General features: G+C 36.8%; 1 protein-coding gene across 3 annotated transcripts in view; it reads right to left on the reverse strand.

The window, feature by feature from the left end:
* LMAN1 (lectin, mannose binding 1) overlaps nucleotides 1-22,866 on the reverse strand; it is a 36,073-nt gene extending 13,207 nt beyond the window's left edge. For 2 of the 3 annotated variants that reach the window (XM_004447186.5, XM_004447185.5), the window contains exons 1-11: nucleotides 22,603-22,865; nucleotides 19,290-19,444; nucleotides 19,098-19,205; nucleotides 18,118-18,179; nucleotides 17,025-17,124; nucleotides 12,148-12,271; nucleotides 11,165-11,223; nucleotides 10,613-10,745; nucleotides 9,047-9,240; nucleotides 8,834-8,904; nucleotides 685-838 (exon numbers count right to left, since the gene is read on the reverse strand). In XM_004447186.5, the coding sequence (XP_004447243.1) occupies nucleotides 685-838; nucleotides 8,834-8,904; nucleotides 9,047-9,240; nucleotides 10,613-10,745; nucleotides 11,165-11,223; nucleotides 12,148-12,271; nucleotides 17,025-17,124; nucleotides 18,118-18,179; nucleotides 19,098-19,205; nucleotides 19,290-19,444; nucleotides 22,603-22,840 (1,398 nt within the window). In that variant the 5' untranslated portion in view covers nucleotides 22,841-22,865. Of the gene's footprint in view, nucleotides 1-684; nucleotides 839-8,833; nucleotides 8,905-9,046; nucleotides 9,241-10,612; nucleotides 10,746-11,164; nucleotides 11,224-12,147; nucleotides 12,272-17,024; nucleotides 17,125-18,117; nucleotides 18,180-19,097; nucleotides 19,206-19,289; nucleotides 19,445-22,602 lie in introns of all 3 variants that reach the window. The other variant, XM_071208578.1, reaches the window with a different exon arrangement.
* Between the last annotated feature and the right edge of the window lie 661 nt (nucleotides 22,867-23,527).

Consider the following 23,527-nt stretch of genomic DNA (forward strand, 5'->3'; position numbering starts at 1 on the left):
CCAGAGGTCTGTCTTCTAACATTGTCTCTTCTGCATGTGAAATTTCAAGAAAATGTGTCTTATTTTCAATATTTATGTTTATACCCAAACTCTTTCCAGAAATGTAAATGGGGCTTTCCGTTAAAACAAAACAAAACAAAAACAAGAACACAAACAAAAACAAAAACAAAACAAATAAAGTAAAAAAGCTTTAAAGAAGGGAAAATAGCTGCAAAGGAGAAAAATCCTAAGGAAAACTGCTATTATCCAGTCAGCTTTAAACCTGTGCTTACTAAAGTCTAGGCAAAGAGAAATGCGAGCTACCCAGCTCTTCCTCTTCTAACAAAGGGGTCTGCCATGAGAGACATTTATTTATTTATCTTTTTCCAAGCTGTTTAAATATATCATTACTGTAAACAAGAGCCATGCTTTTAAAGAGGGTTTACAGAAGAGACTCTGGAAAATAAAAATTGGAATTGTGATAGCACCACTAATTGAAGAGCATTCAATTTTTTTTGAAAAAAGAAAAATTCTATTCTATAGGATATGGAAGCATAAAGTATTCCAATTCTATCTTGAATAATACAAATGAGCATTAGCAGAAATATAAAGTTAAAACAATTTCGGTGGAATAAAGCAGAATGTGTGTTCTTCCTTTCATAATAGAGATTATGACAATTTTAAAAGTAGAAGGAAAAAATTTACCATACTTCGCTGTACTAAGTTATCTATGTCCCTCTTTACTATGTGAAGGTGCTCTTTGATGTCATTGAAGTGCTGTGTTGTCTCATAAACTCCCCCTGCAGATCCAGGATGTTGGATTCCACTAACCAGTCTGATGGTTTCACTCATGGAATTCCTGAAACAGAAAACCCCTTTATAAAATGGAATCACTATAAAGATGATTTTTTTCAGTTATAGATTTCAAATGGTTAGATACATTTGTACATTCAATTTTAAAAAATAAAAGTGTAAAGAAAATCAATATTTTAAAAAAATTGAACTGTTTTCAATTAGGAAAATAATTTATGAAACTACCATTTAATATTACATCTTTATCTTTTATTAAGGGTCATCTAAAAATAATCACATAGAGAATACCATTAAATAATCTATTTTTAAACCAATATTATAAATGAATAGTGAATAATATAATGAGTGATATTAATGATTTAATTAAAAATCCTTCCAGGTATTCTATATAAATTTGTCTATTTCTTCTCACAGTTCTATCAGGTAGCCCCCTATGTGCAAACCTAGTACTCCAAGTGGACTTAACCACAAAGAAACAACTATCTGTTCCAAATATGAAGGAAAAATTGGTTGTTCAAACAGCAGATTGAGAGATAGTGTGATAGTCTTCACTGTGGTACCTCTTTGAAGGGTACTTTTGATCTCACAACAGTTTACCTTCCACATTGACTTCAGAACATAAGCTCCATGCATGATATGACTACACTGTTCATATGTAAAAGAAAGAGCTCTATTATTGAGTTTGCCCTTTGGATATAAATCTGTAAGTATGACAGTAAAAGCCTACAAATATTTTTCTTAAAAATTCTCAGAATTATAACAGGATTACTTATTAACAAATAAAGGGCCAAACATGTTTTAATCCACCTGAAAATATTAGCTTACATAGTAATACTTTAAAAGTTGTATAAATGTTAAGTGATTTATGTTATTAATACTTCTATTGCAAAATATCTTCAAGTCTGGGGATTTTCTGGTGAGGTACATAAAATAAGGTTGGAATGGCAAAACGTTAGTAACTATAGAAGACAATTAACAGATACATAAGAGATTCACTATATTCTTTCTACTTCTGTGAATATTTGAAAATGGCCATAATAAAAGTGTCTAAAACTGCCGAGAGCCTCCATCATCTCCTTACTTTATCTGCCACTACTCCCTTTCCTCTATTTTGGCCCCTGATATTCCCTCAGAATAGCCTTTCACTGTTCAGCCTTCGTTTTGGTGATGCTTTTTAGTCAGGATCTCTCCCACAAATCTGAGGTCCAGTTCAAATGCTACTGCTCCCCCATATTTTTCTTTCTCTGACCCATCCCTGCCATGCAGTCACTTCCTACACACAGAGACAATTTTCTGTTTTTTGTTAGCATATATGGATTCTCTCTCTAGTATAGCATAAGCTCCCTCAGAATAATGATCACATCTCTGATTTCCTAAGTGTCTTCAACCATTACATTCAATTTTTGGGAATATAAATGCTAATATATGTCTCTGCAGTAAAATTTAGTTTAAAAAGTAAAAGCTTTACTGGAAGAAGAAGAAAGAGGAATTCGAATCTTTTAATTACTTAGAAATAACACAATATGTCAGTTTTGAATGTTAATTATAATAGAAGTTTTAAAAAATTACATTTATGAGTGAAAGTGAACAATGAAGCTTTTAAATCTAACTGTAGGGTAGCTCAAGTCGGTTCTAAGTATCATATGCTGATTCAAATTTCCTTTCAACAGCACACAAGCACAAGCACAAGAAAATTCATGGGAATCTAAGCTTCCCTATTAAAACCCAAATTAAGGGTTACATTTTCATATACCTAAAATACTACGAATAGCCCAGAATATATAACTCTGCATTAAAAAATTTCCCAGAAACAAGAACTTTCTTATCTGTAAATGTCTTTAAAATACGAAGACTGAGTCACTATATGTGTTTTGTGTTTGTATTCAGTCATTCATTTGTCTATTGAATCTAACATTTATTTCTGTACCTGTTATAAGCCAGGCATTTTTTAGGGCTATAATTTTGTGCTAGAAAAATATAATTCCTGCTCTGCAAGTACCGATAGTTGAGCAGGAGAGCAATGTGACAGAAACCCATCTAGAGCTCTAAAAGGAGCCAGGCAGTTGGAGCTGGGGGTAACAGGATAAAGAGGGTTCTCTGGGGATAGGAAGGCATTCTACGTAGCGTCAAGTGAAAAGGCCAGAAAGGACTCTAGAGAAAAGCACCTAGTAAGGGATGGTGGAAGGAAGAGGAGTGAGGAAAGCTAAGCTGAAGAGAAAAAGTCAAAGAATACCAAGGGCAAATGTTATGAAAGAATTCTTGAAAGGAAATTCTTTCAAGCGGGAGGGAGTGCACCAAGTGCCAACTGCTACAGAGTCAAGAAAGAGGAGGATGGAAGGGTGTTCATGAGGAGGACACCAGTGCTGCCGAAAGGATGATTTAGTGGTACGATGTCAAATTAGAGTGGCTTGGAAATGGAGACAGGTAGTTTGGTCTAATTTTTTCGAAGTTTAGCTAAAAAGTGAAGGGAAAATAAATCAACGGTTAAAGGAACAGAAAGGGTCAATTAAAGGTTTAGGTTTGGTTTTATTCCAGGAAGTATTGGGCATTGAACCTGCAACCTTGTACATGAGAAGCACATTCTCAACCACTGAGCCACACCCACTCCCCTGGTTTGGTTTTGAACAGTTTTAAAGGAAAAAAAAAATGCAAAAGGAAGAAAGTAGTACTGGGTACTAAGTTAAAGGCAGAAAAGAGGATCATTCGTTCATAGAGCAAGGTTCAGAAATAGTAGAAAGAATGAGATCCAGAGCTACAGACTGGCCCTAGACTATACAGCTCCTCTGAAACAGGATGAAAACTTAAGGCTGGGTGGATGGTGACAAGTTTGGGGGTGGGGGAACTTTGGCCACAGGAAGACTTGGAAGAGGCAAGGTCAAAGTCCAAGAAAAGGGTTAGTGATAAGGTTAATCGGGCTTGAGGTGAATATCTTGAATGAGACAATGTGACTAGGAATTAAATAAAGAGAAGATGAGGAATGAATAAAGATCACTAAACAGCTTAACTATTACATTACAGGGACAGTTAAAGATATAAATAGAGGATAATTAAAAGCAAGGCCCCAGAAAAATATGTGAAAATACCTATGTGACAATACCTAGTAAAGTGCCTAGAATGCAGAAGGTATTCAAGTAAACTAGCTAAAGGTAAACATGAAATGAGAAAAAATGCCTGCCTAATCACCAAAAATACATTTATACTTTGAAGTCAATGTTTAAAAAACGCAACCAATTAAATGATACAAGCCCACACCTACAAAGGACAAGGTTAAAAAAGAAAGTTTGTAACTGTCCACTGAAAAGGCCTAGAAGCAATGACAATAAAACAGCACTAAGGTGCCCAGCACCCCAGCTGCCTTTAAATACCATTTCCTACTAAAAGACTAGGGCTCCTACAAAAAAAATACCTCTTGCCAGGTGTTGGGTAGAAATGTACAAGGTAAGCCCAGAAAATCTTACTCCTGAAAGGAAGAAAGCTACAAAGGTAAAAAACATGTAGAAACCAAATGGTAAGGGTTACTAGTGCCTAAAGATGAGAAAATCTGAGCATCAGTAAGATAAATGGATTAAAACAATAAATATATAAAAATCTATGAGGTAAAAAAAGTCACTTGCAGAATGAGACAGTTCAAGGCTCTATTCCCCCACATGCTTTGAACCATCACCAAGAACTGGCAGAAATATCTTTCTCGAAGCTTCAGAAAACAGAGAACTGCAGAAATAGGAAAGCACTGAATTGAGAAAGAGGCTACTTAAAGGCATAGAACCTTGTTTTGCCCTGGCTAGGCCCTCTGTTTGGCACAGAGCTGGTCTGTACTCACAGGATCCCTAGTCCTGGTCCTGGAGCAAGCAGAGTAATCCTTGTGTACATACTAGGAGCATGATGTCTGGCCAATCTGTGTGGTGCTGGCCTGATGGAATCACCATCTTAGAACATGCCCTGTGTGTAGAAGGTGGCTCATTGATCTCTCCTACAGAAGACAGCAGACAAGAAGCTGTTTGGGGCAAGGGACTGCTGGCCATAGGACACAGCATAATGCCCATGACTGTGAGAAAACTGCTTTCTAGGATCCATATAAGTGGGGGAACCCCTAGAGCCATACCAGCATGCCCAAGACAAGAGGCATGTAAAGAAAATATCGGGGAGGACCTTATGCTTTGGCCTCAAGCTATTACTTAAGCTCACTGTATGGATAAGCCCTGAAAGAGAACACCCAGGGCAATCTTCAAAAACTGGAAAAAGTCTTTTCTTTTTTTTTCTGTTTTGTATGTTTGTTAGCTGCTGGCATTTAAAAAAAACCTGTATTATAATATTAGCTGGACACAAGTTTGAGGAACAGATACCTCAGAGTCTAAATACCAGTGATAACACATTAAAATATCAAAATGTCCAGATTTCAACAAAAGTTTACAAAAGAAAGAATACAGAGAAACAGGAAGTGATAGCTAGGGCAAAGGAGATGATTAAAGCATTAGAAACCATTAATGGGGAGGACCAGCCCTGGGACACACCAGATAAAGACTTAAAAAAAAAATGGTCCTAAATATATTCAAAGAACTAAAGGGAAACATAGACAAAAAACTAAAGGAACTCAGAAAAATGACAGATGAACTCAAAGAGACTATCAATAGAGAGATGGAAATTATGAAAAGGAACCAATGAGAGCTGAAGACCACAGTAACAGAAATTACAAATTCCCTAAAAGGGTTCAGCAGCAGATTGAAACAAGTAGAAGAAAGAATTAGTGAACATGAAGGTAAGACACTTGCACCCATCCAATCTAAGGAACAGAAAGAATGAACAAAGAAAAGTGAAAAGAGCCTGAGGAACCTGTGGGAAACCTCCAACTGTACCAATAGACACATTGTGGGAATCTCAGAAGAAGGGAGAAAGGGGCAGAGAAAATATTGGAAGAAATAATGACTGAAAACTTCCCCCATTTTAACAAAAGACATAAATATACACATCCAAGATGCTCAACAAACTCCAAACAGGAAAAACCCAAAGAGACCCATGGCATGGCATGTTATTATCAAACTGGAATGCCAAAGATTGAGACTTCTGAAAGGCACAAGAGAGAAGCAACATGTCAAACACAATGGAACATCAATATGATTAAAAGTCAATTTCTCATTGGAAACAATGAGGCAAGAAGATGGTGGGATAGCATATTTAAAGTGATGAAAGCAAAAACTTGCCAACCAAGAATTTTTTATCTGGCAAAGGTATCTTTCAAAAACGAGGGTGAGATTAAGACATTCCAGATAAACAAAAGCAGGAGTACATCATTACTAGACTAGCCCAAGAAAAGCAGCTAAACAGTTCTACAAATTGAAGGAAAGGCTAATAGACAATAGTTTGAAACCAGTGGAGAAATAAAGATCTCCAGTACGGGTAACAAAGGGGTAAATATTAATACTAGTATTACTGTATTTTTGGTTTTTAACTGCATTTTTTACTTTCTGCAGGATCTAAAAGACAAATGCATTCTATATATTGATAAATCAGAGGTTTTGGACTCAAATCACATGGGACAACAGTGCTTTTGTCATATGTAATTTGTAACAAGCACTACATAAAGCTGAGGAGACAAAGAGGTATAGGAACATAGTTTGTGTATACTATTAATAAGTTAAGTTGGTATCAAAGCAAATGAATTTGTTATAGTTTTAGGATGTTACATTTAAGCCCCATGGCAACTAGAAGGAAAATATTGGAGAACATGTAAGACAGAAATTAGAGTACAGGCTGACAAGGTGAGGGGTCATGGGAAGTTAATGGAAGGTAGTGAGGGTACCGTCACATGTGAATGTGGTTAACCCCACTGAATAGTATGCTTGGGAATGGTTGAGATGAGAAAGTTTAGTTGTGTGTATATATATATATGTTCCTACAATTAAAGAAGTAGTAACTAAAGAGAAAAGAGCAACTAAATAGAGAATGACAACTAAATGTAATACATGATAATGAAAAGGATCTGGCAAGGGAAAAGGCTCAAAGGGACTTTACTGGAACCTATGAAAAAAGTTGGGAGTATAAATTATCAACATTAAATTACTTGAACTTGGTAACTGTACTTAAGGAGGCTACAGAAGGTGTTCTCAGGGAACACCTGGCAGCATTAAGCGTTCAAGTAACATAATGTATATAACCTACAGTCAGGTGTTCAGAAAATGGATTGACAAATAAGACTGATTGGTAGAGAGAATGATACAGCAAATGTGGCAAAAAGTTAAAATTGGTGGAGCTTGATATCTGGGGGGAGGAGGATAGGGGAATGCTGAAGTTCTCTGTGGGAGACTTTATTATTTTGTAACTGTCCTATAAATGTGAAAGTACTTCAAAATAGAAAATTCAACATAAAAAAAATTAAAGCTACGATGAACCTCTATCACTTATAAAAAGGTGTCAGTGCATAGAACACGGTCCATAGTCTAAAAGACTTAACTGTGAAACTAATGATGGCAGAGAATCATGAAAGAATTTACTAACATAAGTAAATTAATTACAATTCAGTTAAAAAAAAGTCATCCATTATTGCCTCAGGGTTTAACCTTGGAGACTGTCACGCCACCAATTCATTGTTCTGAAAACTGGTAAGAACAAAGAACCAAGTATTTATTCTGCCTTTCCTAACTATTTCAGGATAAACCAATTGGTAATGGGAGAGATTCTTCTCTATAAGTGAAGAGAGAATTTTAGAATGAGTATCATCCTTCTCCAGCTTCTCCTGAAATGCTGGCTTTAGGCTATGGTCATCAATGGCTCTTAAAAAGTTTCATGGGGAACTTTATAATGGATGGATCAGGCTAACAACACCTGTTTAATGAAAAAATTGGCAAGGCTGTATAGTATACTAGAAATAGCATTTGATAGTGAGAAGATGTTGTGAACTGTTTTTGAAATGTGGCCTTTTATTATTTAGGACCTTTTTTCTCTTTTTGTAAACTGAAGGAATTCACTGAACTACATGTTTTTTAAGCTTTCTTTCTGCTAAAAATTTCTATAATTCACTAAGATTATGAAAATCCATAAAGACACAAACAATCTTTTATATAAAAGGCAACTATTTCTATCTCTGCATTTTTTCTGAAGCTTCATCTTGTGGAAGAAGCTTTAAAGGAGAAATTCAGAAATTTGAGTTTGTTTTTCCATTAACTTATTGTGTGTATGTCATTTGTTCTTAATAAGTGGGAGTTTGCAAAGATTGCTAACTACCTTAAGTAAGTACTTTCATAGATAATGAAATTGGATGGCTAGGATGTTACAAGCACTAGCTGAATCTTAAGATGTTCTAGTACTACTGTTAATTGAAACAGGTAAAGTACAAAAGAGTATCTAGATGATGCTACCCTTCAGGTAAGAAAGGGGATACATGAAAATAATCATATAATATAAGAAAGAAATACAAGAAGAACAAATTAGAAACTAATGGAGTGGTTACAGAGTTTTAGCTCATGAAAATGTGTTTTTTATTTTTTCCAGCTGTTAATTATTTGCTAATAATTATTTGCTAAGTGAATCATTCTTATTAGAAACTTATCATTCAGTATTTCAAGAGATGCAGTATTTCTTCTGTGTTCCAACTCTTTCAAGGTACAAGAAGGGGATGAAAAAGAGGTAGTCACACATAGCACATTTCCTTCACAATCATTTTATTCCATCAAAAGCAGTTCCTCTACCAATTATTCTTGTATTACAGTACTACAATGCTATCCATGCTTATCCCCCCCCCATTTTTTCACATAATTGTTATGTACTCTTTTTATATTTTATACCTGGCTCTGTCAAGTAATGGTGATAAACCTACTTTTTAAAAGATAAGGTTTTTTCTTTTCCATCTTAAAACAATTCAAAAGTTTAGATATGCTTGCAGTTTCTAAATATCAAAAGTTCCTACACTTCTAATTCCCCTATCTAGAAAGTGATTCTTACTTTCACGCAGGAATCTTAGATAATAAGGCACTTGCATACCTAGTGAAGTCATGAATTTAGGACAAAGATGTTATATAACACTCAGGTACTACTTTTGAATACTTACTTCATTTCATTTACTTGTCTCAGAATCTCATGCTGAGTTTTCACAACAGTATCTACTTCTTGTTGAGTGATCTGGGGTGGTAAAGAAAAAAAGATGATCAATTGACCCAATAATCCATGTTCTATAGGAGCACATGGTACAGGAGCCTTTCTTTTCTGCTTTCCTTCCGTCAAAGGTTAACTAAAGCATATTTTGCCTAATTTGAATGTTCACCTGGCCATGCTGTCCTGGGACTCCAGTTCCTCGTTTAGAGAGCTCCTCTGTCAAGGAAGACACGTATCTTCTCTGCTCATCAAGAATCATATCTAACTGCCTGTTGAGCTGCTTGATTTCAAGATGAATACGATTCTGGCCTTCAAAGATCTGTCTTAGCTCACGATCCCCCACGCTCTCAAATATTTCATCCGCTGAAACAGAAATTACAAATTAAAATAACCAGAACCACCTACCTATGTGTGCTTTTCAAAATACTGTAAATGAGCAAAGTACCAAAATAAATGGAAATTAGAACATTACCAATATAGTGGTGTGGTATAATCTCCAAAATGGTAAACATGCAGACAGTTACTCTGACATGATTAAATAATATTTGTTTTGCCATCTCTGGTGGTTGAACACTTACTATAAATTAAGCCTGAATTTTTTCACTTAAAAAAAAAATTTTCTCTTTTGTACATATTACATTATTCTATTTATATGAAAAGGCAAAACTAATATAGGTTACAGAAAATAAAGTATTTGCCTCAGGGGAGAGGGGAACTGACTTGAACAAAGTATGAGAGAACTTTCTGGCATGGTGAATACATTCTGTGTCTTGACCTGGCAATAGTTAAATAGACAAATACATTTGTTAAAATTCATCAAACTCTACTCTTAAAAAATGTGTGCATTTTACTTATAGATTAATAAGTGGAGTTGAGGAGAACAGTTGATTTTCCTTTTATTCCTGACCTAGTTGAAAACAGTAGATTATTTCATTCCAAGACTCACTGCAATAAACTTCAGGATATACTCACAAATCATATGTGGTGATGTTTAAAACAAATTCAAGAAAAAAATGAAAGGTATCTTTCATTTTTTATCCTAAGTCTGAATTGTACTGTTGCCCTTAAGAGACCACACACTACCCAGAGCATTCAAATGTTAGCCACAGACTTTTATTAAATATGACCATGACTATTTATGCTAAAGGGGGCACAACCCACATATTAAAAAATGGCAGATAATGTAATTCATTCTAGTTGGCCTTAACACACTTTACTTTTGACATCAACAAATTCAAATTTTTAATTATGTTGGTTTAAGCTAATATTTTAAAACTTTCAACCTTTAAAGTCCAGAACTCTGTTGAGTAACAAGAAGAGGAGCACTAGATTCTTATTTTACATTACTTTCACAAAAGTTTTGATAATTTACAAGTATTATCTCTATAGTAAATATAGTAAATGTGTGCCACTAAAAGGAAAGAAATAAACCTTGGTCTGGTTCATTCAATAAACTCTGAGACTCAATTTCCAGGTGAGCACATTTTTTTTAGGTTTTGTTGTTAGCAATGAACTCAACAAACATGGAGCATCCTTTTAGTGATTCACTGTTCCACTCACATTTCCAAGTTACTTCTTACTTCCTACTTCAATAAACCACACTCTTTTTGGTAAAAACTCCAATTTCCAGACTCTTTTTAGAGACTGAAAACGTGTTCCTAGATCTCACTGATAAGGACGGCCCTGATACAGGAACGACTACTGCTGTAGCTGTGGTTACTTCACCATAACTCACCAGGCTGCCCTTGAAGGTCAGGGTGGTCCTTCTGGAATTCCTCTTTTTTTTTATCCAATTCTTGTTGGAAGTGCTCAAATTGTTCCTGATATTTTTCTTTTTCTTTATCCGAAATTTCTTTATCTGGTGTAGGCTTTTTTGGAGTTTAAGAATAATAAGGAAAACAGTAAGATACTTTCAATATCATATTCTTTACCTCATTTTAACCACTTCACCATTAGCTAGAAAGTTAACATAAAATGTTGTTTATTATTTAAATCTTAGCCAACTTCACTATTCCTACTCCTCTTAACAAGATAATATCAATTACTGTACACTTGCCACTAGCGCATTATCTCATTTAACCCTTACAACTTTAGCAGGTGGAGAGTACAGACATCTCTGTTTAGCAGTGAGGAATGCAGGGTTACAGGGGTTAAGTAATTTGTACAAGATCAAACAGCAGCAACTGGTAAAAAGAAGACCCAAGCCTAGGTCAGTCTTTCTAAGTTTTCAGTTACAAGAAGATATCACTAAACTGAAAATATACTTTTTGAAACTGTATATACTTACTGGTTCTTTTCCAGGCTCAGTCAATTGAAAAGTCAGAAAAGAAAGAACATCATGGTCATCTACAAATTGAAAAAGAAAAAAAAGACTGAAAAAAAAATTGCAATATAATTGTTCCATCATTGATCACTTTTATAGTTGTGAATTTACTTGATAGATATTTATTGCTTTAAAAAATGACAAAAATTAGTTCTCGTTTAGTAATGGCAATGATGCTCTGTGAGCTTAGAGACAAAAATTCTCTGAAAGATTTACAATATAAATAAGATAAAATTAACTTTCTTAAACTCTAAACCAGAACATTTAGCAATGTTTAATGGCTTTTTAATAATGTATGATAAATAAATGAATATAATGAAACAAATAAAAGGCCAAGCAAACTCTAACTCCCAATCCTGGTACTAAGATTCTCCCATATTTTTCCACAAATCTCCTTCATGGATTTTGCTGCAGTCAAATGAGACCATATCCTGTTCTTCAGGTATTTCCTGTTCCTACCTACCTCTGAGCCCTTCTTATGGCACTGACACATTTTGCCTTAACTTTAGAGTTATGACCTGCCACTGCTCTGTCCTAGTTTACAGTTCTGATTTATATACGCTGTCCTGCCATTACCAAAAGAACCTACTTTTACTCTCAAAGCACCCTGGTTTAGACGATACAGTTACTCTCTACACACCATTCATGTTTGTTTCCCTCACTTAATTTTTATTTTATCTGAAATCACATACAAATTAATTTCAAGGTGTTTAAACTGAAACAGGGACCCAGCAGAACTTCATAACACTGAACTAAAATGCCAATCCCAGCTGGTCACACCCACAAACCTATTATGGAGGTCGAGAGATATAGCCAGATTAAAATAAAATTTTAAATATAGAGTATAGATTAGGTAGCTTTTAGGAGAAGCAATGTAGTATAATAGAGCATTAATCCCAAAAAAACTCAATTCACAAACTTTTAAAATTAAAGATAGCAAGATTTACCTGCAAGACCTCCCGTGGCAGCAGATATTCCAAAATGCCCTTGTACAGGAATAATCATATTTTCCACTTGGGCACAAAATTCATAATCATTTTTATCTGGTGTAAAGCCATTATTAATCATTACCTAGAAAGACATACAGTTCACATATATTCTCATCATGGATTATTAGTATATATATACATCTAAAGTTGAGGCTACAAAAGAAGCTTTTACAATAGATATTGTAAACTGAATTTCAACTAGTCAATTTTATGACTAATATTTTTCAATCTATGTATCCTGACTAGTAATCAACCTCCAGAAAGCAGACAGGAATTCCCTTTCATTCTTATAACAGGTAATCCCTCACCTATTAAATAACCTCACTTATATGGTATCATTATACAATAAGGTATTTCACTTAAAACGTTTTTTGCCCATTCTATGTCAAAAGCTTAAAAAGAGAAAAATTTAGTACCTTGCCATGAAACTCTTTCTAAAAAGAATATGGTGCACCTTCTCTTGAGAAGACTTAGGGAACTATGATTACTTTTTTTTTTTCTTTTTTTCAAATGATTACTCTCTTTCAATGGTTCATAGAGAAGAGGAATCAGACTTGCCCTGAAATCCCAGTGACAGAAATAAATGAAGAGGTTAAATTTACAATTTTAACTACAGCAGGTTGAGAATGGAATAGATTGCTCAGAAGTAGTGAGCTCTTCTTCATTAAATAGTGGAGTAACTAGACTGCCACAAGTTAGCCAACAGCGAAAGTAACAGATACCTTATTGACAAAAAAGGCAGAAAATGCAAAAACTAAAGACATGTAAGTTACTATGTTGCAGAATGTATATTTGAAGCAATGACCATAATTTTTTAACAGAACGTTGGAATTCTAATAAAGCAAAGGAATCCAACCCGCACATACATGCTCTTCATTATCTCAGTCATGTAGTGGTCTATCCTCTTCCATACCTTTAACACTAGCCTCACCTTAAGTAAAAGACACTGAGATAAAGAGTGGAAACAAAAGCAGCAGGTAAATGGCACTAGAAGAAAGGATTTCTGTCATTACTTCCACATTCAAAATTTTATCAGTGATAGTTAATATTAAGTCACACAGGTATGATGTTAAAGTGCTGTCCAATTTTTTGGCAAGAGAATAAATGCCTTGCCAATATGGAGAATTAATCTCTATATAATGTAGGATGAAAACGTGAACTATCAAATTTATTAAACAAACTGTCATTTTAATTAATATTAATATTTATTTCCTCTGAGCAGTGACGTTTATATCTTTTATAACTGGTCCTCTTTGACATAGTCTTTCAAAGCAGAATCAACAATCAATAAGACATTGGCCTTTAAGTATTAAAAAAAGTATTAATCACATTCTAATTCCAACACAAGCTGAAAATCCATCAGAAATCTTCACTATCTAATTCTAATTCATAAAAAAAGGTAGAACATATTCATTGTATTATGAATTAGAAGGAATGTAAAACCTAGGTACAATAATGTCCACTGATTAATGTCAGTAGCTCTTCTTTATGAGATCACCAATAACATTTCTTTATCACTCTGTAGTTTCAACCCACTGTTAAATACTACATTTGGAGTATTTAAAAATCTGGTGTTTTGAGTACCTGCAACTGTAAGCAAGACAGTTCCATCCATCTGCCTCATGGGATATAAGCTCCCTCTCAAGCAGAAGCAGAGTGGGTATCACCATCCCAAATGCCCAATGAACAAACATAAGAGGGAATGCAACAATGGATTAAAGTAGATGTATTAATATTCTAGTAATAGATGAACTTGTAACACTGATATAAAGACAGTGGTCACCGGAGGTTCTGTGGGGAGGGAGCAGGATGAACAGATGTAATATGGGGGCATTTTTTAGACACTGAATTTGTTTTGCATGATACTGCAATGACAGATATAGGCCAGTATACATTTTGTAAAAACCTATAAAACTGTGCAGTGCAATTAATATAAACTATAGACCATGCTTAGTAGCAATGCTTCAATGTGTTCTTCAATTGTAACACATGTACCACACTAAGGAAAGATGCTGTTAATGGGGGAAAGCGTGGGAAGGGGAAGGGGTATATGGGAATCCCCTATATTTCTGATGTAACATTTATATAATCTAAAGCTTCTTTAAAGGTAAAAAAAACCTCTAGTGGCAGACTTGGCCCAGTGATTAGGGCATCTGTCTACCACATGGGAGGTCTGCGGTTCAAACCCTGGGCCTCCTTGACCCGTGTGGAGCTGGCCCATGCGCAGTGCTGATGTGTGCAAGGAGTGCCGTGCCATACAGGGGTGTCCCCCGTGTAGGGGAGCCCCACGCGCAAGGAGTGTGACCTTAAGGAGAGCTGTCCAGCGCAAAAGAAAGTGCAGCCTGCCCAGGAATGGTGCGGCACACATGGAGAGCTGACACAACAAGATGATGCAACAAAGAGAAACACAGATTCCTGTGCCGCTGACAACAACAGAAGCGGACAAAGAACACAGAGAACAGACAACCGGGGTGGGGGCGGGGGGAGGGGAGATAGATAAATAAATAAATCTTAAAAAGCAAAAACAAAAAAACCTCATGTTTTTATCACATTTCCTCCACCAACAACCCATCTTGCCTTCAACCTCCACTTACTTTGTTTTTTCCTCCATTGTAGAAACAACTGGGAGGAAACCTGAGGAAAAAAGTCCTCATTCAATAAACATTTCTTGAGCATCCAACTTGTATGTGATGTTAGGAACTATAAGGACCTTCCTTCCATTGTAAGGAAGATATAATGCCTGCACTGAGAAGATGCCAATCATATTGCTGAGAGAAGATATAAACACAGTTAACTAGCAATTCAAGACAACATACCTTACAGACCAAATAAGCATTAGAGAAATAAAATATTTTAAGAGTTTAGGAGAGACAGATCATTATGTGCTGATGTTTGGGAAATCTGGGAAAAGGCATCTAAACTAGGGTGTTGAAAGATGAGTACAATTCTACCAGGTAGAAAAGGGGAGAGTATTATAGGAAAGGAAAAAAGATGGAACAAATGTACAAAGGTTAGAATCATTAAGTCATATTCATGAGTCCAGCCAAGTGTCTCTAAATTATGTTCTTCAGAACACTAACTATAGGATATTCTTAGATAATAGGTGAAAAAAAAAAGGAATTCAATGGTCAACTGAGCCTAAAAAATGTCTGAAGTCTGAAAAACGTGGGGTTAAATAAAAGTTTCTTTATTACAGGACTTCCCAGAATCTTTACTGTGCTAAGAGGCATAGTAATACCCAATCTCATTCAAGGATGAAACTCTTTTGGGGTATCCATTTTGCAGAACTATTGTTTCGGAAATGCCATTGGGCTCTAAGCCTCACCATGCTGCATAATGCTGGCAATCCCACTTCAAGTTGTGAACCCAAGTGTGAACTGAGACTTGCCAGGGTTTGTGCCATAAGCATGACTTACTGATTACCCTAATGAAATCATATTGGATGTATATTACAGTGAAACTCAAAACCAAGATCTCTGAATTAGTGTGGAATTTAAGACTGAGCCAGTACAACGTTTTTCAAAGAACTGCCTTTTTCATAGTTTTATCCAAAGAAGTATAAACTTAGCTCATGATTTGGGGGAAAGAAAAATTCTTACACAATATTTTTTACTCATAAGTATTGTCTTACAGGTTCGTGGAGCCATTAAAAAACAAAGCTCACACTGCATTAGTAGACATACGCATCTACATGTTACTCTAAAGCAATCTGCCTACAACTAAACTCATTACCAACCCTCTGCTTTCCCATTCCTCCCAACAAACATTAACAAGTATGCTACTTCTCTGCTATTCCCCCTTTTCACTGAACCACACAAATTAATTGTTTAATTAGCTAGAAATTCAGGAACCAACTTTGACTCCACGATTGTCTTCAACCCCTGCTCCCCAAGCAAACTGGTATAAAGTTCTATAATTTTTACTTCCTAATCCTCTCTACTCTATATTCACTCTGCTGCTACTGTAGTTAGACCATGGTTGGGTCTTGCAGGTAGTGAGAATTGGGTTCAAATTAATTGCATGTCTGTTACTTATGCAAGGAATCTATACTATCTTATCCTTTCCTCCTTTAACAAATACCACTATAAGAACACTGTTGCCTAACTCATCTTTCTAAACTGCAAATCTGATCATTTCACTTTCCTGTTTAAAACTAATTAAGCAGTTCTTCATAGGATAAGTTATAGGAAGTCATTCAAGATCTGTTACTGCCAACTTTTCAAATTCACTTCTCACTGATCTCCTCTATGTTCCAGCCACACCAAACGACTTACTTGCCTTTCCAAATATTTCAATTTCTCCCAAGTCCTTATGTCTGTCACCTCTGCCTGGAATATGCACCCCCATCTAGGAAATTCCTACTCTTCCTTCAAGGTACACTTTAACTCTGAGAAACTGCTCCTGACCATCCCCATTTCCACCTGGCAGAGTGCCAGGAGTCTAACCCATGATCCCTTAGTGGTAGCTGTGCTATAGCAATTATCAAATAGTACAGTAATTCTACATGGTTATCTCTTTCACTCAAGTTCTTTGGGGAGAATGACTTTTGTCTTACTCATATTTGTATTCCTACAAGTTTGTGGTTATGTACCTAAAGCCTAGCATATAGTAGGGTGCAAATGTAAACTGACTAAATGCAAACTTACTGGCAAGGATTTAAAACAGACGACCACTGACATCAAGCTTTGAAGCCACTTGTGTTCTCTTATAGTAGTGCTGATGAGTACATGAACAATATCCAAATTTAAGGGTATCTGATTACTATCAAGAATTCAAAATGAAAAATCATACTAGAATATTGTTCATTTGATTATCTCTAAATGCATGTTACTTACTGTCAATGTTTTCTGGTAATATATTATCTTTGCCCGCACAGGATAGGGTTTATTACGAAAGTCTCTCTGGCAACTTGCTAAAGCTTGATTAGCACCATCACTATAGCATGAGGAAAAGAAAAACAAACAACAATCTTAAGGCGACTTCACAAGATTTTAAAAGTTCACTCTTTAAAATGATTAACATCCAGAAAGATTGAAATTATATCAAGTTATGACAAAGTCTTGGGATATTTCTAGTTATTTTTTCAGAAAACACAAAGTTGACCTGCAAATTCTGCCTGAGACGCCCGGTAGAACTCCGCTCAGCATTAGCAGCCCAGTGCTGCCAGGCACTGAGAGAGAAGGCCCACTATTACTGTTGGACCTGTGACTAGAGCATTTGTTCTCCACTGGGACAGATCAGTACCATTCCTTTAAGAACTTTAAAAAAGCAGACTCCTAGAGCCCACTCTGGCACCTCTATTAAAAAGTCCCCGTAAGAATTATGAACAACTACCAGTACTGGAAATCAATTGGGTAGGAAACAGTAAAAGGACAGAGATAAGAACTTTTTCTTACGGTACACTGATTGACTAATTTCTCCTACCATAAACATGTAAAAAAACAAAAAATGTAGGTGCGTAACTCATACACATATAAATATAGTAAACACTTGAGAAGGGCTGCAAGCCACTGATGGTCTTTAAATAAAAGAATTCTAAAGAGAATGCGGTGGCAGTGACTGCTTATCCATCAATTTGGCCAAGGCTTTGAACTTTGTTTATGAAAGATTGCTTTTAATAAAGATGCAAAAGCATTTGACCAGTAGCATCACTGAGAGCCAGGAACATTCCATAAATCTTCCCCCTCAAAATCATATACGTTTAGGTTAAATAAAACAACACTTTATTATGGTTGAGATTTGAGGTGGTCCACAATAAGAACTCTAAAATAGAATTAAAGCAAGATCTTTTCACCAAATTACAAAATGCATTTTATGTATAAAAGTAATTTTATTTCACTTGGAAAGAGTTCAGATTAGTAGCAATACATTTCATGAGGTTTCCAAAGAAAAACTGAAATTAGGAATAATGTATAAAAACACACTTACTTTTGATGGTCATAATGGATTTGTCCATTGTTGCCTATAATTACTATAGCAGGATTATTTTTCTAAAAATAAAGAGAAATAGATTGATTTTAATGTCCTTAGATCAAAGAATGCTAGATCATTCCTGATATGCTGTAAGGTCTCTAATATCTCTAAAATACAAGGACTCAAAAATTTTCAATAATATCAATAGAAGAGATTTCATTAAAAAAAAAAAAAACCCAAAACCTAGTAAACTCTTCATGTACCTAATCCTTGAATAATGAACCCCAACAGATATGAGGATATACTGTGAGTGTGACACAACTGTGGGGTTTATGGGAGCCTTAATAACAGGAGGGCTAACATGGCCTCAGCATTCAAGAAGTTATTAATAAAGTTTTCCTTTAAATTGCTAATGACGACCTCTGAAAAGCAGTAGAGAAATAACAACCAGCTGAAGCAAAGATCATTAATGTTAAGGGTGCCAAAGCATAAGAAATGTTAGTTTCCAATATATAAGTATATTTTGTTTTAGGAGAGATTAGAGAAAGTGGTCTGATAAAAAAAAGTGATTAATATATAAACAGATATTAATAGGTGAGTTAGTAGTAGCAAAGCACTATAGGTATTCTCCTGAAAGCAAACTGTTATAGTCTGCTATACACTAAGTGATTTCACTATCTACATCTAAAGGATTCACACTTACCCATGAAAATTACTAAGCACGTACAGGGTGTGAGTGGTAGGGAGAACACTGCAAGGTTCTCAGAGTTAGCGCTCCATTATGACTGAGAATTGGTATATGATAAATCATGTACTCATAGCTTTAAATTTATAAATGTCGAGCTATATAAAGCCTAACCATTATATTTAAATCACTTTTTGGGGAGTTCTCTAATGTTAAACTGACAAAAGGGCTAAATAAACTATATTTCTCATAGCTTAATTTTGCTGGCAGATACATTCAAGAGAATAATCATCCTAATAATTAAATATACCTTTCCATCATTGTCAAAAGAATCAAAAAATATTCCAACACCATTCCACATATCAGCTGATCCAAACACAGGACCCTCCAAGCCTTGATTTTCTGTATACCAAATTGCCTGTAAATATACAACAGGGAACACTTAGAGGCTAATGGCATATAAATTTATGGAAATTTTTTTAAATTGAAGAAATTATCATACCAGCCCATCAGCTCCAATCCGACCTCTTCCAGTCACTCGAAATGTCACCTCAACTTCCCAGTTCTCAAAGGCTGCTTTTGTCTTTGTCCACACTGATCCTCTTTGGCTTTTTAAAGATGGAGCTATTCGAATTTGATCTGAACTTGGAATAGCATCTAGAACAAAAGTCAGGGGAAAAAGCTTCAAGTTATAATTAAGTAAAATTCAACAAATCATCACTAAACTGCTACATATATCTACAGACATCTAATTTTAACTCAGTAACCTGTTCAATAATTTTGCTAGGAAAAAAATCATGTTAACAGTTCTAACTTTTCAAGTTTAGGGATTTCTAATACCCACCAAGTTTTTGAACAGTAAAATAGCTCGGCAAAAAGATTAAAGCTGCGACCATATATTTAAAATTCAAGGACAGGGAAGGAAATTATGGCTCAAAAGGCAACCAACTATAAACTTTCCCTAGTAATTCTTTTTTAAATACCTTTGCATATTATTTTTCAAAAACTGCTATGCATTTTACCAGTTTACAAATGTCAGAAAGCTCAAACAGTGAGAAAAGAACATACCACTAGGAATCAAGAGACTTGTTCCTAGTCTCAGTTCAGCTGTGAGGCTTTGAGCAAATAATTTTCTTACTCTCTTGGTTTCATCATATGTTCACCTGTAAAATGAAGGGGCTGGGCTCGATCACTTCCATAAAGACCCCAAACATTATATGCAAAAGTTTGTACATGTATACATTCTTCTAGGGAGAGGGTCAATGGAATTTCCAATCAATGACCATTTCTTGAACTATGGTACGTTCCCAAAAATGTAGTGGGCATCTATAGTCTAGGTTCAAGTCCCAGCTTCACCACTTAATGTTTTTTCTTAGGCAAGTTACTTCATTTCTCTAAGCCTCCTAACAACCTCATTGGCATATAAGGGCCTATAAAAGTGCATATAAATGTTTCAGTAAATGTTACCTATTCCTATTACAGGACTAGATTATAAAAGAACTTAACAAGTCTAAAATTTAAACAATTTTAGAAAACCCTCTCAGATATTAACCAATTCTAATACTAGTGCTGGGAAATAAACTATACTATAGCTTTACAGGAAGGAAAAAAACTGACCAAGAGAAAAGTTGAGGCCTTTAATTAGATCAGCTACTATTTGTCACCATCATTTTCAAACATCCAGGGATTAGGAGAGGGTAGCATGGAAAAAGAGCACTGGAACTTAAAATCATAAAACCTGGATCTGAGTTCTACTTTATAGACATTTACCAGCTATGTAATTGTTCTCAAGAACCTTAACCTTTCTGAACATCCGTTTTTCCAACTACAAAACAGATTACAACTCCCTTGCCTACTAAGGAACAAATCAAATAATGAAAGCAAAAGAACTTTGAAAACTAGAAAGGGTTAAAATTGTTATCATTTTTGCCCTTTTGGACCCAAGGACACGTACTGACAATACAAAAGGTCATTAGTTAAGAAAGAGAAACACCACAGGTCTGGTCTCAATTTGGGGAAAAATATAAAGAGCTGTTAAACTAGATCTTAAACTTCCCTATTTTTCAACTGTTTTAAATATCTCAGGGCAAAATGAAGCAGAGAAAAAAAAGAGAATAGTAAGACTGAAAATTACAGTGACAATGAAAGCAAGGGAGATAGCAACAGCAGTGATTCCCAAGTCAGAATCAAATGATACATAAGTCATGGCTAAAATATTAATCCCTTTATTTCAAGTTCATTCTAGTCACACAACTTTAATTCGCTAAGGTACTTTATTCTAACATTTCTGCTGCAGACTAATGGTGAAAGGCTCTGTAAAGAAAGTCAACGTAATAAATTTGAGTAGTTGGTTAACATTTCTAATCTGTGTGACAGACAGAAAGAAAAAGTATGAACAAATTCATCACATTTACTGAAAAATTCATCACTCCAAAGGGAACAAAAAACAGCCAAATCCCCCAAGCTCCCAAACTTTGGTTTTAGTAGACTTTGCATTACCGTTGTGTATTAAAAGTAATGCAACCTTGATAACAAATGCCCATCAACACATCCTCTCAGAGTGGGCACATAATAAATATCTGCTAATTAAGAAAACAACAACACTCTAATTCAAATCATTACTGCTCATTAATCAAATTGAAATGTATACCTTTTAATTACACATTAATTTCAGTGAAATGGCCTCTCCTAAAAGTGTGCTTCCTATTCAGTAATCACTTTCTAGAAATGGAACATTTTGTTTAAGCACAGGGCATTCTAAAATGATGTGCACAAAAACCTTCCATAAATGGCTACTTAATTACATTTGAAGAGTGAATTCAAAGTCAGAGCTTCTCCCCACAGGTAAAGTTATTTGCCACTTGTTTCAATGGGTTCATGTGAGGGTCAGTGAACAGAGCTATGGCATGCCAAATGCTTATGGCTGGTTCCTTAGTCAGCAGTGACACATCAGCACTAAAAGGGGCAGATGGGTCTTCCTTCGAATAAGTAAATGCTCTAGCAAGGCTCTCTCATCTATAAGTGTGCCAGACAGAGTGAATGAAAACATGGAGCACAGGTTATTTTAATTCTTACAAACAAAACAAACGCTTAGTCTTAGGGTTCAGAAACAATAAATACCAAAAATATTCCTCTCCTACTAAAGGGACTATAAAGTTGACTATAAAGTTACGTAATGGATTAATACAAATACTACGTCACTGAGGAGGCAAATTTAAGGAGCGCTTCCAACAGTTTAAGAAGATTGTTCTGACATAAAAAGACTTAAAAAATTACTCTAAAACCAACATACGCTATCCCAGAAGCCGTCAGGGACATCAGATGCAAACCACAGCATTAACCATTGCTATTGCTAACACCGGAGAAAAGAGATCACGAAGGGCCGGGGGGAAGAGCAATAGGAGAGCGATAACTAGAAAAATACTCCGGTTGGAAAGGCTGGGGTAGGGGAGGGGGCGCTTCCCCTAGAGACGTGGCGTTAGGCTGAAACACGATGCCTAGAGCTGGGTTTAGTGAGTGCTTGGAAGTGTAGGAAGTAACAAAACACCTCTAGATCAAACGGAAAGAGCCCACGAGATCAGAGAGAGGACAGGAGGCAGACTGGGAGGCAGACCCTCCGGGCACGCGGGGAGCCCAGCAGACAGACGAGACCAGAAGGGGCTGCTGAGAAGGGTCCCTCCACAGCGCAGAAAGCGTGCAGCCGCTGGCTTGGCACCAGAGTAGCGGCCGAGAGGAGGAAAAGTGGAGGCGGCGGAAGGACGGGACGGGACGGGAGGGGAGTGGAGCCCTGCCCCCCGCCCCCTGCCCCGGCTTACTCCCCGCGTGGGCCCAGAAGGGCACGGTTCCGTCGCTCTGCACCAGGTGCGGCCCCTTGAAACTGTACTTGTACTCGAAACGGCGATGAGGCAGCGCAGCCTGGCTGCCCACGGCGCCGGCAGCCCCGCGGTCGCCTTCCACGCCATCGACCTCGACGAAGCGACTGAGTGACAGCAGCAAGGCGCAGAGTAGCGGCCGAGCGCCAGCCGGGAAAGCCCTGCGCCTGGACCCCGCCATCTTGGATTCTGGGCCGCGGAGGCCGGCGGGAGGGGGTGTGGCGCGGGTGGCCGCGGACGGCCAACAGGGCGCTCGCTCATTGGAAGAGCCCGAGGCTGAGCAAGGACCAGGGCTGAGCCCCGCCCCCGGCTCCGCTAGCCCCGGAGATTCTGTGGGCGGGGCCACCCGTGAGGGGAGGGGGCCGGGCCCCCTCGGGTTCTCCCGGGAGCGGGAAAGGGGACTCCAACCTTCCCTCCCACGTGACCCGGCGTGCTGCGGGGGCGAAGCCGACGCTTTCCTGCGGGTCGCTTTCTCCTGTGGCTTAAAGTGCCTGACAGGAGCGATTCGCGAAACAGGAGAACAGACTGTGCGCTCACCGCGTCAGCCCTTCCTGGCTCTAAGAATCCTTTCCAGTATTAGTAAGGAGAAAATGCATTTCTTTTGATGTGACACCGATTGTCCAGCGGCTGGTTTTCCTTAGGTGAACTATTAAGTCTTTCCAGAAACGAGGCATAATCATTAATACTAAAAGACCAGCGCACCAAGCTCCATCAGCCTGTGTTCGGACGAGTTCAGCCCTGGGATCTTTTTGTTGGTGTTGAGTCAGGGATTTCTATGTCTTGGTCAGCCAACTGTTTTCTCTCTCAAAATGAAATGCCAAGAGCTTTCCAAATTTTGAAACCATGGGAGTGAGGGATTATACACCAA

The sequence above is a fragment of the Dasypus novemcinctus genome, chromosome 16 (genome assembly GCF_030445035.2).
Source record: "Dasypus novemcinctus isolate mDasNov1 chromosome 16, mDasNov1.1.hap2, whole genome shotgun sequence".
NCBI lineage: Eukaryota > Metazoa > Chordata > Mammalia > Cingulata > Dasypodidae > Dasypus > Dasypus novemcinctus.